Below are 17,468 nucleotides of genomic sequence, written 5' to 3' on the forward strand. Positions count from 1 at the left end.
GTAGAAAGTTAGGTGATGTAAAAACTATGAAGCTCCTAAACCTAGGCAAGATCTCTCTCTCTCTCTCTCTCTCTCTCTCTCCCTCCCTCCCTCCCTTTCTTTCTCTCTGTCTCTCCCTCCCTCCTTCCCTTCCCCTCTGCTCTCCATAATAGAGAGATACATAAAATCCACAAAAACAGTATATAAAATGAGCATATGAAACATCAGAGCAGTGGATTATTTTAAAAACAATATGAATGATGAATAAAATTATGAATAAAATAAAATAATGCATGGGTGGTTACTGGGGTGGCTATGGCTGGATATCTAGATTGTTTAGCCCTTGGACAGCACGCCTTTAAGATGATGTATTTCATGCAGGAATCCAGGGAACCTTCTGAAGTTTTGGGACGTTCCCCCATTCAGAATTATCGACTGGCCCCGATTTATATTTCCAATATTGGCATCAGTCATGGTTGGTTCAAATCCAGTTGAGCAGAGATAGGCGCTAAAGCTAGGAAACATAGACCAAGGAGAGTATGGGAAAAGGATTAGAAGACCTCCAATCATCTCTTCCAGCTCTATTCCGATTGATGATTGACTGATCAGCTACACTGGTATGGAAAGTTTTCAAAAGTGAACTAATGCAGTTCACATGGGATTATCTTTGGTCATAAAGCTGGAGACAGTGCAAACTGTAACTCAGTCCATCAGAAGGGCAAGAGGTTATTGTACTGTGATACTCAGCTTCTCCCAGCTCATTGCTGTCCAGATGTGTTAGACTATAACTCCTGCCATGGTTTACTGGTGAAGAGGTCTTATGTTATCTAGATAAATTGGATCAACAATTCTCAAAATTTCCCAGCCTAATTTATATCCTTGTTCTTCCATACTATAGAGCTGCTTCCCCTTAATTTACAACCTTCATATGAGAGTAGAACCTCCATCAATCCAGCAAAACTAATACATTTTTTAAATTTATTTTTTTCCAGATTTTGTTCTATTGTACTTTATTTGATTCTTTTTGTTAGTTTTTATTTTTATTTTATTTTAAATATGGTTTTACATTCTGTAAGCTGCCTCGAATTGCCATGGGTGAATAGGTGGCAATATAAATAAAATAAATAATAAATAAAACAATAATAATAATGTAAATTTATGGGCTTTGGCAGCTGGTAACGAATTCCCAGGTCCCCCAGGCTGCCCTGATTGTGCTGAGAAGTGGTCCCATTGAATCCAAAAAAACTGGTGACTTCCTACTTCTATATCCTTCTTTCCATGTCTCTGCCTTTCCCACTGAACCATACTGGCAGATTTCAATAATACTGGCTAGTGCCTGCCTACTTGTCTTACACCTCAACAACATGTCTGGAAGCTTTGCTAAACGGCTAATTCGCTTTGTGCTGTTGTTATTCTGGTCCCAACTCTAGCAAAACAGAATGCGCAATGATGCCAAAAAGATATTGCGTCGTTTTTTCTTCTTTAGCTTGCTGTTGGACCTTTTCACTCGCTTCCAGAAAGCAGAAGGAAATCTGCGACCCCTTCTCTTTTTCTGTAAAGGTGGATTAGTGTTTTTCACTGCGACCTGGATGTACTTCTGCCCCGCTGCATTCCTCCTTAAGAGACGGGGGCAGGAGAGGCTCGCTGACCTAAATATAGACGGATCATGGTAACGGAGGGCCTAGAGCAGACGAGGGTATATACGCGTACGTAAATATAGATATATACTCTCTCTCTCTCTCTCTCTCTCTCACACACACACACACACACACACACACACACAAACACATTTTGCGCGCAGCTGCGACAACTGTAGTCGACGCGAAGGAGTCTAACTGTTTTACTAATAGGCTTTGGGTTAGCTTAGCAACCCCCTTTCTCCAGTTATTAGGGATGCGCGTCATTACTGTAGTCTTTTTAAGGCTGAAAGACAAAGCAGGAGCAGCCGTTCATTTTGCGGAGGTTGCCTTTATTATTTTTAATATCGTCTCCAAAGATTTCCACCCCCACCCGGTCATTTTTTTAAAAACGATGTTCAATCCGCTTTAAGGGTCTCTGTTACAGATTTCAAGGGATTTCCTGCTCAGTCAAGAAAACTGCACCACCGTTTTCAGCAATTGGATCCACAGGTTGCTTTATAACGTCATTGCTTCCTCTTTTTTTATGTTCTTTATAACTAACCAACTAAACATGATGTTTAATTCTGTAAACTGCCCAAGCTCAGTGATCACGGAACTGCAGTTGGAGCACAGTGTTGAATATATATCGGATTGGGTGACAGATCTCCAATCACAAAATGTAGGTCTGCGTCTGTGTAGGTTTTAGTATTTTCTTCATCCGGAGGCTGGTTTGTTGCCAAGGTCCATTGTTTCAACTAAATAATTCTGAGATTATTATATGACTCAAATCCTTATGGAAAGCAGGGGCAGCTTTCCCAGTAGGACAGTCTATTCATTTTGCAAGAAGTTTTAAAAGTAACCCTTGGTGACCTACATGATTCAAACATGCTTAATTTAAGACATCAGACGAAAACTAGTTCCTGCAGGTATCTTGTTTGGATTGCTCAGAGATGTCCCAGAATGAAACCACATTCTTTTCAGGTCTCTTATTTTGCTTGCAACAGCTCTGGTTTTATTTTTGTTCAGGCAGGTTTTCCCTTAACCATCTCTTATGGTGCATGGAAGTTATTGTGTTACCCCTCAGAATCATGTTCAGATGTTAGGGACTCTAGAATCCCTTTCAAAACATCTTAATTTTGTCAGAGAATTGATCTGAGTGAAAGAATGGAGGGCACACTAAAACCCTATTCTTTTGAAGTGTTAACTCTTACTTTCTCTGAATATAATCTGTGAGATAGTAGCTATTGCAGCTATATATATATTTTACATGACTTGTATAAGTGAAGCACTCTTTGGAGATACACCCACAATTTGTGTACATTTTAGCATCCAAATGAGTAATTTCCACAGAACGTCTGATGGGAAAAGAACAAAAGCAATCTAATGATGAAAACAGTGATCTGGCCATTCATTGTCTTAACCTGTCCAAGTTAAACAAGTCCTTCCCACTTTCACTGATTCATCTAAGCTCTGTATTCTGGATCCTTTGCAGAGTTTCTTCTTTATAACCAGTTAAGAAGCTTAAATCTTAAACCTTGGAGTATATGCAGCAATAGCAAAATTAACAGTATATATTCACAACAGATGTTTAACCAAATTCAGGAAAGCATGATTTCCATATATACATTATTTCAAATACTACACAGAATGGCAAAATGTTAACCTTTATAGCAGTGCTTCTAAAGTTTGGCAGCTTTAAGATGTGTGAACTTCAACTCCCAGAATCCTAGGTGCAGGAATTCTGGGAGTTGAAGTCTTAAAATTGCCAAGCTTCAGATATACTGACTTGCTATTATAATTTTATTAAACATATCAAAATATAAAGTACAAGTAAAACTTAAGATAATAGGAAAATGGAGAAAGGGAGAAGAGAGAGAGATAGAGACAGAGACAAACAGACAAAAGTATGGACTAACGGAAAGGGGAATAAAGCATTCTGACACTTTTCATCTCAACAGAATAAAAATAATAGTAACTACAGCCCCAGTATTTTACTTTTAAATTGTATGTACTTATTTGATAAAGAAAAGATTAAACTGCTTGATTAAAGCAGTTAATTTGGTCATTTCTGCTCATTCCATTAGTTTATCCAGACATTCTTCCAATATGGGAATTAATGTATCTTTCCATTTTTGCATATGGAGCAATTCTCACTGCCATCAACATAAATAACAAAATTCCATATTTTTTCAAGTTGTACCTTGTCCATTAAACCTAAAAAAATGTGTCTGGCTTGGATTTTATGACTGTTCTGGGTTAAAATATGAATTTTACCTCCATGCATCTTTGCATTGTCAGAGGTCCACCAAAGATGGTAAAAAAATACTTTCTTTACATTTTCAGTATACATTTGAAATACCTTTAGATATTATTATATATGTATTCTTTTACAATATCAGGTGTTAAATATAAACAGTACATTATTTTATAATTTTTTAAAGATTATATTCATTATAAATTTTAGATTGTTCATTCACATGTTTTCCAACTGTTCAAACATTAACTTATATCCAACAATCTTTGCCCATTGATTTACACAGTGCTTCACATATTCATTCTCCAAATTCAGTTTCAGGAACAATATATAAAGCTTCACAATAACATGTGAATCATTGCCACAAAATACAATTTCAAATTCATTTATTATAAAATCATAACTTTTTGTGGTAGTTTGAATCTTTCTTTCAATTGTAAGTAAATAAATCAATAATATACATGTCCTTTTGACCTTAACTCTTTGGACTTGAGAGTAGATTCTCCTTGATTAAAAAATATTATTTGACCCTAAGCCCATTGGTTTGGCAACATCATCATTTCTTTTCTAAAGGAAACTTCCTGAGGTGACACCCAAAGACAGCTTTATTTTTCTTTTATTCCAGCCACCTAGGATGGCATCCTAACAAAATGATTCTTAAAATCAACATTTATTTTAACATTGTCACAACGTAAGAAGGCATGCCATCTAAATCTTAGTTCATGGCCCTCTAAGTCAAGTAGTCCCTTGTTTTAGAGAATCACCCACTCTTTCAAATCTGGTAAATCCAAACCTCATCTTTCTTTAGCATCTTGCAGTAGTTTGCATCTAACCATGGATTTTTTTCCTTGCCGTATGAATTTACAAGTGTCATTTTGCTATTGTTTATATAGAGTGTCAGGGGTCAATGTTGGTGAATTCTGAAATAAAAACAATAACTTTGGCAACACTTTCATTTTAATTACAGAAATTCTACCCAATAGGAAGAAACACTGACTTACAATTTGCTTTCAATAGGCTTATGCTGTAGCATCATACACTGGTAAAGGTACCGTGGGGAAATTAGAAACCAACTAGCTTAATTTTTTTTCTTCTTTTTATTTTTTTATATGCATAAACAATAATCTGTAACAATATAATGGAGACTTTAGTATTAACCATTAAATTTAAGATTATTGTATAATAAATAATTTAATATATTTTTTCAGTTGTTTATCAATGCCATTAATCTCATGCTTATCAATATTAACATTTTAGAACTCTTGGTCAATATTAACATCAACTTCCTTTTTTTCTTTATCTTTAAAGTTAATCTAAACAGCAGTGTTAATAATCCCCAGTCAACAGTATTTAAATACTCCTGGAAATATAATGTACTGTTGTCTTTATAATATGATAAAACAGGGGGAAAAACAGTGGGGGGGAAAGCCTTATTTTTTTTTCTTTTTAAAAATACAGTATATCCTTTTGTTGGCCTTAACATGATGCAGTGTGAACATATTAAATGCAAAGTGGAAGTACTTTTTTCACACTTTCTGGGAGAATCTAACAGAAAGGAAAGCTTTGGCAGAGACAAAATTTTTCTCCAAGCTATTTCTTATTTCTCCAATATTTTTCCTAACTGTAAGCTGAGATGATGGAGATGAATTTCAGGAGCAAATATTTGGGAACTTTCAAGATTAATATCTGGCACAACATTGGCTTTTTAAGGGGTATGTATTATGATTGTTGAGTATGTATGCTTAATTTGTAGGTAGTCCTCGACTTACAGCAGTTCATTTAGTTTTGTGACTGTTCAGAGTTATTCAGCACTGAAAAAGTGACATGATAATTTTTCATACTTACAACCATTGCAACATTCCTGTGATCACGTGATTAAAATTCAGATGCTTGGCAATCGACTCATATTTATGACGATTGCAGTGTCCTGGGGTCAGGTGATCACCTTTTGGGACCTTGTTACAAGCAAAGTCAATGGAGAAGCCAGATTCATTTAACAACTGCAGTGATTCACTTAACAACTATGGCAAAAGTCATAAAATGGTCCTAAATTCACTTAATAAACTTTTCACTTAGTAACAAAAACTTGGGGCTCAATTGTGGTCGTAAGTCGAGGAGTATTAGTATATATATGATGTCATATTCTTTAACTTTTATTTTAATGTAAAATAAAAGTATGGTTTTATTTATATATTCCTGTCCTGGTTTTCAGATCTTTAGTTACATTAAAGCATGCATATGCTTTATTGGTTCTGCTAATAATTTCAGGAAAGTGGGTTTAATTAAATAAAAATGCATATTGACAACTAGGTGAGTGCTTATTTATTGATTAAAAGATATGTTAACATCTTAAGATCTAGTGACTAGATTCATGTGACATGCTACACCCAAGTTAACAGTTATATTAATTGATATTATAAACTTCACAAAAGCAAGACAAAGAATACAAATTACATAGAACTGTATAGTTTGCAAGAGGATACCATAAAAGTATTATGGTGAATATACATTATTATGACTTAAGCTTTATGGACTAGAACTAAACCAAACTAAGTAAAATGAATGATTAGTCTCTAGTCCTCCATAGCTAATGCAGTAACACCCTGGTTGGGTTTACTTAAGTCCAGACTAGACAAGTATTTTGAATACAAATGAAAACAAATACGAAAAATAAATTCATTTAATTTTTAAAAGGTGAAGGATGCTGATAGAGCCACTGTGGTGTAGTCTGCCATCAGCCATGGAAGCTCCATGATTGACTTTGGGCTGCTGCCTTGCTCTTAGCCAACAGCCAATGGAGTGCAGTGATGAAGATGCTGGACCAAGATCAGGGAGACCCAGCTTCTAATTCATCTCCAGCTAAAGAAGCTCCCTGGGTGATTTTGGACCCGTGCTCTCGTTCAACGCAGTCTGTTTCAGGAGATTGTTATGGGGAAAGCTGGCGGGGGGAATGCTTTTTATGCAGCCTTGAGTTCCTGATGAAAGGCTGGGTATCAGTCTAAGGCAAGAGTATCAAACTTGATTTCATTGAGGGCCACATCAGGATTGTGTTTGACCTTGGGGGGCAGAGTGGGCATGGCCAGGGTGGGTGTGGCCACCTCGATGTCACTCATGTCAGGGGTGCCTGAGGTGACCCGAACATTCTGCCAACGAAAAGGGGCTCCCGAGCTCCATTTTTGGCTGCGATGACTCCTGCCATCCTCAGTCAGTAAAAATGGAGCTCAGGAAGGCCCCCCATGGTCCTTGCGAGCTTTGATTTTGGGTGTGACAGCCTCCTGCAATCCTCTGCTAGTGAAAACAGAGCTTGCAAGAGCCACCCTTGGCCCTCCCAAGCTCCATTTTCACTGGCAGAAGCACTGCAGGCCAGTCCTTTTCTGTTTCCAGTGTGGCCCAAGGGCCAGATCTAAGCACCCCGTGGGCCAGATCCAGCCCCCAGGCCTTGAGTTTAACACCCCTGATCTAGTATGTGTCCTGCAGCTCATTCTGTTGTAGTCCAATATGAGAGTTATATGGTCATACAGGATACAGTATTTATTATTTGTTAGATTGATAAGTTGCCTTTCCTCCTGAGCTCAAGGCTACCTATGTGGCACTGAATAATGCTTTAAGAAGAAGAATGGAGGCATGAAGAAAGTAGAGTTACAAGCAACATTTTTTTTACTTAGGGTTTTTCTTTCCTTCCTTCCCTTCCCTTATATAAAAATCAATAAATGCTGATTTCCAGATTCCTCTGGGTCAAGGGGGCAAGGAAAGGGAGATGGTTAGGTGTTCCACTGTTTTAGTCCTTCAGACCACATTTTTCACTGTTAGACAATTCAACTTTTATGCTATTTTAACCTTGTGCAAAATTGAAAAGGGGCTTAAGGTTAAAACCTTGACAATACTGCTGGCTGAGCAGACTAATGCGAAGATACAAGCCTGATGGGCCTGGAATGGTGATGGTACATTTAACTGCTTTAGGAGAGCACAGAAGAATGGCAGCAGATGAGGCCAGTAGTATTCAGAGTAAACTCTGATGTTGTCAACAATGCCAGCTCACCATCCAGTTGTGGTGTAATCACATCATGACACGCACACCATCATTTCTCTGTCTCGTCGTCAGAGTGGAGAGACACCGTGGAGTTGATGTTTGTGGATGAAATTGATGCAGGACCAGAAAGAAGGCATGAACTGCCATCTGTATGACATGGTCAGTAACACTATTCCTCTTCTACCTGCTTACCTTGTTTCATCTCCAGTGTAATTACAGGTACTCCCAGAATTTCAGTCTCCAAGCAATATGATCATTAAGGAAGTCATATTGTGATCAGACCCTTTTACTATTGTCATTAAGCAAATCACCACATTGTTAAAAGTGAATCCTGCTTCTCCAATTGACTGCTTGGTGAAAAGCTGGCTGGTAAGGTTGCAAATTATGATCACATAACCTCATGATATTGCAAATATCGTAAATGTGAGTCCTGTACACAGATTGCAGTCCTATGACCAAAGGGATGGTGCAATGGTTGTAACTTTGAGGATGCATCATAAGTTACTTTTTACAAGTCTGTTGTAACTTCAAAACAAAAATGGACAACTGTAAGTTGAGGACCACCTGTAGATAACAAAGCAGATTGTACACACCTTTTGACTGTTATTGGATGCTTGCCAGCTCAAAGAGGAAACCATCACTTTAACAGTGGTAAAGCCAAGGGTGACTTAAGCCTGCTTCAGTTTTGGGCTGGGATTAGAAGAAGGTAGTACTTAATAAATGCATGTTGAATACATATGTTCGAAGGCCTATAGTCCAGCAATGGGACATTATTGGGTTATTAAATTACTCATTTTCTGGATTTGAGGTTTTGAACTACTTTACACAGCAAAGTAAAACCCTCTGCCTACTCCACCCTGCCGCACCCCCAACATTGATTAACATAACCACATTTAGCACTTTGTGCAGATATCCTAACATAATACGTATGTTGTCTAAATGCTGACTGCCTCTCTGTATTATCTTACCTACGCTATTTAAATGAAAGCAGATTTTGGAGTAAGGACAAATTTATGCTTAACAATTTGACCAGCTGTTTCTCTATGGAGAATCTATTCCTGGAATAGGTTGATGCTGCCTCCTTGTGGCAGTTATGGGGCCTAAAACATGTCCCCCAGTTGGCATACATACTTAACCTTTGTTGGCAACAAAATACATACACTGCCTCCCCCATTTTCACACCAGCCTGCCCCTGTCAATCAAAGTTTTCCACTTGCAAGATGGCAGGACAGTGCCTAACCGGGAGCTGTTTCCTCGCAGGCAAGTTTGTTCCTAGTTTTCTACTGTATATGGGAGGATAGAAATGTGCAACACCCTGGTGTGCTTGTGTGTTCTCTGTATGGCTCTGTCCTTCTGTATGAAGGTGCAGCTTTGCACAGGGGCTGTTTATAAGGCTTCAAGAAGCCATCAGCAAAGATTTGAGAAGGGAGCTACTGTGAAAGTTGTTTCAAACTTGCTGAATGCCACTCAAGAGAAAATTCATGCATGGATTTTCTTGTCTTTTTTAACTTCCCAGGAATTGTATGCATTATCAAAATTTCAGAGAGACCATGTTTTAATCTGCTTTCTCACGGCCTCTATCAGTACCTTCTAATTTTAGTGAGCCGCAGTTCCTTTTGTGGCTTGGAGCAGAGGTGGTTATTTCCCTATTTGCTGAAGAAAATAGAGGAACATAGCACAGATGGTGGCCTCTATTAGGCCCCTCAAAATCTAATGCATGTAAAGTGCTGGCTTTTGAGTTATATAGAGCTCTGGTCAAAATAAGGGAAAAATATTTCAATAAGACATAGAGCCAAAATTCAGGAAAGTATCTTTGCTAGGAAAAAAAATAGAACCAAGGATTATTATTTTGTTTTTAAAGTAGGATCCATTATTTCTGGATGTTTTTATGTTTAGCAATGAATGGGAGATCAGATCTGAAATTGATCCAAGTATTTATTTGTTTGCTTGGGTTTATTTATTTGTTTGTTTAGGTTTAGAGGCCACTGGATTCCGAGTGACTCTGTGTGGCTCATACTAAAAAGCAATGACAATGAAATGGAAAGAAGATAACTTAAAACTGTTGTAAAGAAAATCAAACACCATTTTTCTCTCTTTTCCTTTCTTCCACTTTTACTATTTTCTTTAATTTCTTTAATTTTCTTTTTTCTTGGTTTACTTATTATTTTGCATTAGTTTTTATCTTCTTTTATAACATTTTAATAAAATTATTAAAATAAAATTTATTATAATAAAATTTTAATAAAATTATTAAAAAGTGAGGGAAAAAAAGTAAAGGCGTCTCTATAGATTTTACTCCATTAGTTTTTACTGACTATAGGGGGCAGTACTAAGCCAGCACTGTCCGAAGACATTTCTATGGTCATGTGACCAGCATGTCATCACAGAGTGCTGTTACCTTCCCACCAAAGTGGTAGCCATTTATATACTTCCACTTGAATGCTTCTGAGTTGCTAGTTTGACAGAAGCTGGGGTGAGGATGGGAGCTCACCTGGATGCGTGATGCTCGGGTTTCGAACCTGGACTTTCCATCCAACAAGCCCAGAGTCTTAACTACTGAGCTACTGCAGAGAGGGAAGGAGGGGGAGGGGGAGGGAAGGGAAGAGGAAGGGAACAACCAACAGCTCATCTGTAGGACCAGGGAAAAGATCCAGGTTGCTGCAACAAAGAAGACAACTTCTATTAATCCCCAAAATGACATTTTGATAAAAAATGTCCTGGAGTGCATCCACTTTGTCTGATCTTACTGGGCAGGCAGAGGTAGATGATCCCTCAATAATTATGCACATGTGTGTTTATAGTTAGGTCCTGTTTCATTACACTAAATTTTCCTACTTGAATTTTTTTCCCCTGGTGTAAAGTATATAATTACCACTTTAGCCTGAAGACCTGACTCTTCCTCCAAGCAGCAGGATGGCGGATGAGACAGGAAACTGTTGGATGTGGGACTTGTTGGGAAAGGTGGCTTTATTTTTAATCTCTGTTTTTATTTATTTTTGTGAGATGTCTAGAATTGTTATGTGAGATACGTGGTCAAATATAAATAGTCCCCAACTTGTAACCATTTGTTTAGAGACCATTCACAGTTACAACCTGAAAAAAGTGACTTATAATGGTTTTTCACACTTATGACCATTGCAGCAACCTCTGCAGATCACATGATTAAAATTTGGATGTTTGGCAACTGGCTTGTATCATTTATGGTGGTTGTAGTGTGTCCTGGGATCACATGATCACTTTTTGTAAAGTCAGTGGGGAAGCCAGATTCAACTGTGTTATTAACTTAACAACAGCAGTGATTCATAACTATGGCAAGAAAGGCCATAACATGAGGCAAAACTCATTTAACAACTGTCTCACATAGAAATTTTGGCTTAAGTGTAATCATAAGTCAAGGTCTACTTATGCTGTAAGTTCTATCAAATAAGCAAACCTGATTTAGTTTTTGTGTGTGCGTGTTGTCTTCCTCCCTCCCTCCCCCTTTCTCCTCCTTCCCTCCTTCCTTCCTCCATCCTTCCTCCTCCTCCTCCATCCTTCCCTTCTTGCCTCTCTCCTTTCCTTCTTCTCCCCATCCCTCCCTCCCTAAGCAAAGTCATGTGCTCTCAGTAACAAAATAATTGCTTTACTTAAAATCCTACATTTCTTGCACTAGCAGTGATTCCCCCTCTTTCCCCTGGATGATTTCCTTTTCATTAGAACCAAGAGGAGAGGAATTTGATATTTTTGATTGTCTGTACATTTCTGCCGGTCAGGGAAAATAGGGACTGGGAGGGTTTTGAACTTCTGGTCTAGCTAAGATACACTTCCTTATCTAGTCTCTTCCTTCTGACATTCTTCTCCTGATAGCATCCTATGAGATCAATATGGAACTGTAATAATGAATGGGAATGAGGAAATTAGAAAGAATTGAAGGAATTCTGCTTGGAGGATTCCAAGAAGAAGAAATATTATTTTTATCTGTCCTCTTGGGGGCGACAAGGGCCTTATTAGTGTACACAAAATATTCAGAGGGAACTTCTTACTCAGTAAGTGTTAAGCTATCTGTATCAGGAACTTCTTTGTGAATCTTGCCAATGAGAAAAAATAATATATTCTAAGCTAAAAAGATCTAATCCTGTCTGAAAATAAATCAAGCAGAGGTGAGAAAAGTCTCTAAAATTAACATAGTTTAAATATCACAACAACAACAACAACAAGAAAACTGAAGCAGAGCAGATAGAACACCATCATCCCTCCATCAAAACTAGTGATTAGAAGCACATAAATTAAAAAAAAGAAGAGAAATTCAGTTTGATTGGACTTCTGCACATATAGAAGTTGGGTTTCAATGCATAGACTCTATCTTACTTGCAAAAAAGGGATTGCAAGTTTGGGCAATAACTTTGAAGAAGCGGTGGGAAAAATATTGATTCCTTTGAAATTGGAAGATTCCTGAGAATTAGATCAGGATCATCAAATAAATCAAAGTTCTCATTCAAGGCACAAATTAAAAAATTAAAATTATTATACTTCAGCCACATTATGCAAAGACTTAGCTCTGTGGAGAAGATTGTAGTATAGGGAAAGGTGGAAGGAAGGTGAAGAAGAGGGAAGCTAGCACCAAACTGAATAAAATCAATTACAATGGTGATGGGTGCATCATTGGAAGACCTGAAAAACCAAGTTAGGGGCAGATAATCAATATAAATATTTATATTCTGTTTAGTACCAAGATTGCCTCCAAATTGTTTTAGAATTGGCTCAGTATTTATAAACAGCAATGGATCATGCCCAGTATTTCCTAACCGAAGCACAGAAAACTACAATGATCTAATACACGCCAAACTTGATTGCAGGAAACACGACTTCAGCACCAGAGTGGTCAATGTCTGGAATACTCTACCTGACTCTGTGTTTTTTTCCCCAAACCCCAAAAACTTTAACCTTAGACTGTCTACTATTGACCTCACCCCTTTCCTAAGAGGTCTGTAGGGGGCATGCATAAGCGCACCAACGTGCCTACCATCCCTCTCCTATTGTTTCTTTAAGATTATATATATATATATATATATATATATATATATATATATATATATATATATATATATATATATATATATATTTATATTTATATTTATATTTATATTTATATTTATATTTATATGTATCCATGTATTCATAACTATGTTTTATTTATACCTATTATCTTGTAAGCAATCAACAAATAAAAATAAATAAATAAAATAAATAAAAGTTTAAGTCTTGTGGACTTCAACTCCCAGAATTCCTGAGCTAATGTGACTGGAAGAGGAATTCTGGGAGTTGAAATCTACAAGTCTTAAAGCTATCAATTTTGAAGATCCCTGTCCTAGAAATTAACATACAGAACACTTTTTTTATTTACATGGACTAACAAAATTTAAAATATAGCTTATAATTTATGACTTCTTGAATTTCTTATGCCTTAAAAAATTGACCATGTCATCTCAACTGTATGTGTACTATATTATTAAGTGTTCCTCTATATATCCTTACTATTGCTACTGTTGCATATATTTCATGCTATGTGCTAAATAAATAAATATGTGCAAAATCTCATTTAAAGTTTGCATTTCCAGTTCTGCTTACATTATAATAATATTTTATAATGTGATTTTTGTAACTCTTGTTCAAGAGGTTCTCTTTGTAATTATCAAAAAAAGTTAAATTGGTGAGAAAAATCAACTAATGGAACCTATAAATAACCTACAGAAATCTATTAAATTAAAAAAAATCATTAGAAGAACATCATCATCATCATGAATATGACTTTCTGTAATTTAAAAGAAATAAAAAACCAGGAAATTGTATGTGTTATCTGCATTTAAAGAATATAATTAATGTTAATCTATTTCCAGGCCACATGGTTTCAATTTTCTGTTTCACTTTTAGCCGGAATACAATTGTGCTGTGTTTCCAGATATGCAAAAATCTTGCTTGAGCTGGATATACAGATAATACTTGACTTACAACAGTTCATTTAGCAACTGTTTAAAGTTACAGTGATATTGAAAAAAGTAAGACCATTTTTCACATGACCATTGCAGCATCTCCATGGTCATCATGTGATCAAAATTCATATGCTTGGCAATTCACTCATACTTATGATGGTTTGCAGGGTCCCGGTGTCATGTGATCCCCTTTTGTGACCTTCCGACAAGCAAAGTCAATGGGGAAGCCAGATTCATTTAACAGTCATGTTACTAATGTAACAAATGCAGTGATTCATTTAACGATTGTGGCAAGAAAGGCTATAAAATGGGGCAAAATTCACTTAGCAACTGTCTTGCTTAGCAACAGAAATGTTAGGCTCAACTTGAAAGTCTAGGATTACCTATACTGCAAGTTTTGCTGAAGTTCAGTCTACTGAAAGCAAGGAGAACTGGAGGTAAAGTAAATATTGTCTTTATACCAAAAGGACTGAGATTTTGTTTCTAAGCTGCTACTTTCTCTATTTGCTGCTAGGGGTTATTTTCATTGGGGGCTTGGCAGCCAGTCTTCCAATTCTCAATCTCCATGCGGTGGTTGGAGTAATTTTCATCCATGAGCTGGACAGAGAGGACTTTAAGAGTATGTTCCCTTTCTCCATGGAGGACAATGGTAAGCAATTCAAACATGTTCTTTTGTTCTGTTTTCTTTTTGCCCCTCTGTGAGTTTTCCCATTATTATTGTTGGTATCATTCATGCACACATGTGCACACACACCTTCTGTAGGTAGGTAATTTGCCTATTTATCTACCTACCTACTTACCTACCTATCTCTTTCTCTCTCATTCTCATACACACACACACACACACACACACACACACACACACACAAGTAAAACCTATCTAGACTTCTCTCTTGCCTTCCTGCCTGCCTGCAAGATAAAAGCATCAGTTACTACCCAGCTGTTCTTCATGTGATCAAATTACAAAGGTGGTTGCAATGGGACAGAACTTTTATACTTCTTGCTGAATTGAGCTTTTCTTATTTTTCCCATGGTCTTATTTTTCCTGGAGCTCAGACCAGAAAAATGTAACCTTTGAGGTAACAAATAGAAATAGAATAACAGAGTTGGAAGGGACCTTGGAGGTCTTCTAGTCCAACCCCCTGCCTAGGTATCAGAAACTATATTTTTTTCTCCCAAATTTATTGTTTTATGGTATTATAGGTTGCTAATAATGTTATATTATCAAGGTACAGTGTTATTTATGCTATATTAACTAGAAATTGTTAACATTATGATCACTTAGATAATAAGGAAAGCATTACATCAATAGTAAATATAGTTTTTGAAATGTTAATGAATTTAAGGTTGCTTGAGTTATACATTTAATATAATTCAATTTCTTAACCTTAGATTGATAACAGAATGTTACTGGAATAACTGGGACAAATTGCTTCTGTTTTGACTCTTAAAGTTACCACTTATCCCTAAAAACGAAAGCCTTAAAGCAACCTGTATTTGATGGCAAAATAGCAGAATTTGGGTGAGGTAATTTTGGGGTATCTGATGGGTTTTCAAAGTTGAATGAGAATAGCTTGCCTATTATATACTGTTTTTAAAAAAACTCTGAAAAACCAGCCTATTAAGCGGCAATTTTGCTGCCAAATTCTAGCAGTAAAATCTCAGGATGCTGGAGGTTACAATGAGATGCAAAGGGTCTGCATGATTTAAAATAGTGTTTCTGAAACTTTAAGTTGTGTGGACTTTAGTTCCCAGAATTCTCCAACCAGTGTACTGTCTAGGAAAGTCTCGAAGTTGAAGTCCAAACAACTTAAAAGTTGCAAAAGCTGAAAAACATGAATTTAGAGCTTTATTGTAAGAAGCAGGGGAATACGTTGTGTCACTAAATTAATACAAAATAAAATAATATTTTGGTGAAATTTACAAAATTAGAAGCCTGTTGAAAATGTAATATCTTCTGTTTTCTGCCAGTCATTCTAGGAAACCACTCCCCTCCCCAATACTGGCTGACTAATAATAACAGAAGAAATAAAAGCATTCTACTAATGTTGCACTAATAACCCCAGTTCAATTCTTGATTCTGAAAAGACAAATTCTACTGTATTTATCTAAAAGAAAACAAATATGTACTTAAAGTTGTTAATGGAGTTTGCTGCTATTATCATACTAGCCTTTTTAAAGAAAATTCTGCCCATTTTAAATTCAAATTATTTGGGTAAAAAAAATATTCATTTTGTACAAGTATTATCATTTGAGTTCAAAACTCCACAATAGTTTTTTATTTTATTTTGTCAAGCAATTATAAGATAACAGGTATAAGTATAAGCATGGTTATGAATACATGAAATGGATACATATAAGAAAAAAAAGAAACAATAGGACAGGGACAGTAGGCATGTTGGTGCGCTTATGCACGCCCCCTACAGGCCTCTTAGGAAAGGGGTGAGGTCAATAGTTGCCTTTTTTGAAGTTATAATTGGGGATTCCGTTGTGATGATTTTTGTGTGGACATATGTTGAGACAAAAATCAATCATGTTGTGGTCACTGTTGGAAAAGGGTTCTTTAATTTGTATTCCGTAAATTGAATTCAAACTTTTGCAGAAAATGAGATCAAGGCAGTTATTAAGTCTAGTATTGTTGGTTACTAGTTATTCCAGTCCCAGGTTTGTTACAGCATTGTAGAAGGTTGCATGTACGGGTTCAGTTGTACATTTGTTTCGGGTCCAGTTAATGTGAGGTCGATTGAAGTCACCAAGAAAGATAAAAGCATGTAGGCAGGATGTTGCCCATGTTAATAGTGAATTTAACTTGTTTACATGTTCAATGCCATAATCAGAGGCTCTGTAACATAGTATGAACTGAAATGTGATATTTAAGGATATAGTATCTCTTTTATTGTGAGAGAAAAACCACATTTAACTTGGACTGCATTTAAAATCTTTCAGAAGAACCTCCGTTTGACCCTCCCATCACTTTCCATGCCAATCTTCTGCATCACCCTGATTTGCCTCGCTGGCTACGCTACATTCAACGTACCCCCTTTGACATAGGATACCTTTATGGATCTCCCACAGATAAGGACATTGGCAAACAGACTATTGAGGTTCGCTTTTCAGAATGTTATATTTGTTTGCCAACTTCTCAAGTGAAGCTTTCTCAACACTGCATTTTATTAACTTTCACAGCAGGGACTTACAAACTTCATAACTGCATTCTGTGAAAGGTTTTTGGGGCCACAATCTGGTTTAGATTAAGCTTCAACAACAGAGGCGGTATTCAGCAAGGTTCTGACCAGTTCTGGAGAACCAGTAGCGGAAATTTTGAATAGTTCGGAGAACTGACCAATACCACCTCTGACTGGCCCCGCCCCCATCTATTCTCTGCCTCCCTAGTCCCAGCTGATTGGCTGGGTCTTCTTTTGTTGCCCTGCACAGGAGAACAGGGCTGGAAAGCAGGTGAGTGGGGTGGGGAGGGAATGGGATTTTGCAGTATCCTTCCCTTGCCACGCCCACCAAGCCATGCCTAGCAAGTCACGCCCACAAAACTGGTAGTAAAAATGTATTGAATCCCACCATTGTTCAGCAGGTGTATTTGGTTGAATGTGTCTGGGCTTGAA

General features: G+C 36.9%; 1 protein-coding gene across 3 annotated transcripts in view; it reads left to right on the forward strand.

Annotated features, from left to right (window-relative positions):
* The first annotated feature begins 1,598 nt into the window (after positions 1 to 1,598).
* The window catches only part of SGCA (sarcoglycan alpha), a 50,428-nt gene continuing 34,558 nt past the window's right edge, over positions 1,599 to 17,468 (forward strand). The window contains exons 1-3 of one of the 3 annotated variants that reach the window (XM_087915501.1): positions 1,599 to 1,685; positions 14,366 to 14,500; positions 16,798 to 16,955. In XM_087915501.1, coding sequence (XP_087771627.1) covers positions 1,646 to 1,685; positions 14,366 to 14,500; positions 16,798 to 16,955 — 333 coding nt within the window. In that variant the 5' untranslated portion in view covers positions 1,599 to 1,645. Of the gene's footprint in view, positions 1,686 to 9,075; positions 9,143 to 14,365; positions 14,501 to 16,797; positions 16,956 to 17,468 lie in introns of those variants that run through there. The other 2 variants (XM_026710898.2, XM_087915502.1) reach the window with 2 other exon arrangements.

Source organism: Pseudonaja textilis, chromosome Z (genome assembly GCF_049901715.1).
Source record: "Pseudonaja textilis isolate UNSWEBS1 chromosome Z, rPseTex1.2, whole genome shotgun sequence".
Lineage (NCBI taxonomy): Eukaryota > Metazoa > Chordata > Lepidosauria > Squamata > Elapidae > Pseudonaja > Pseudonaja textilis.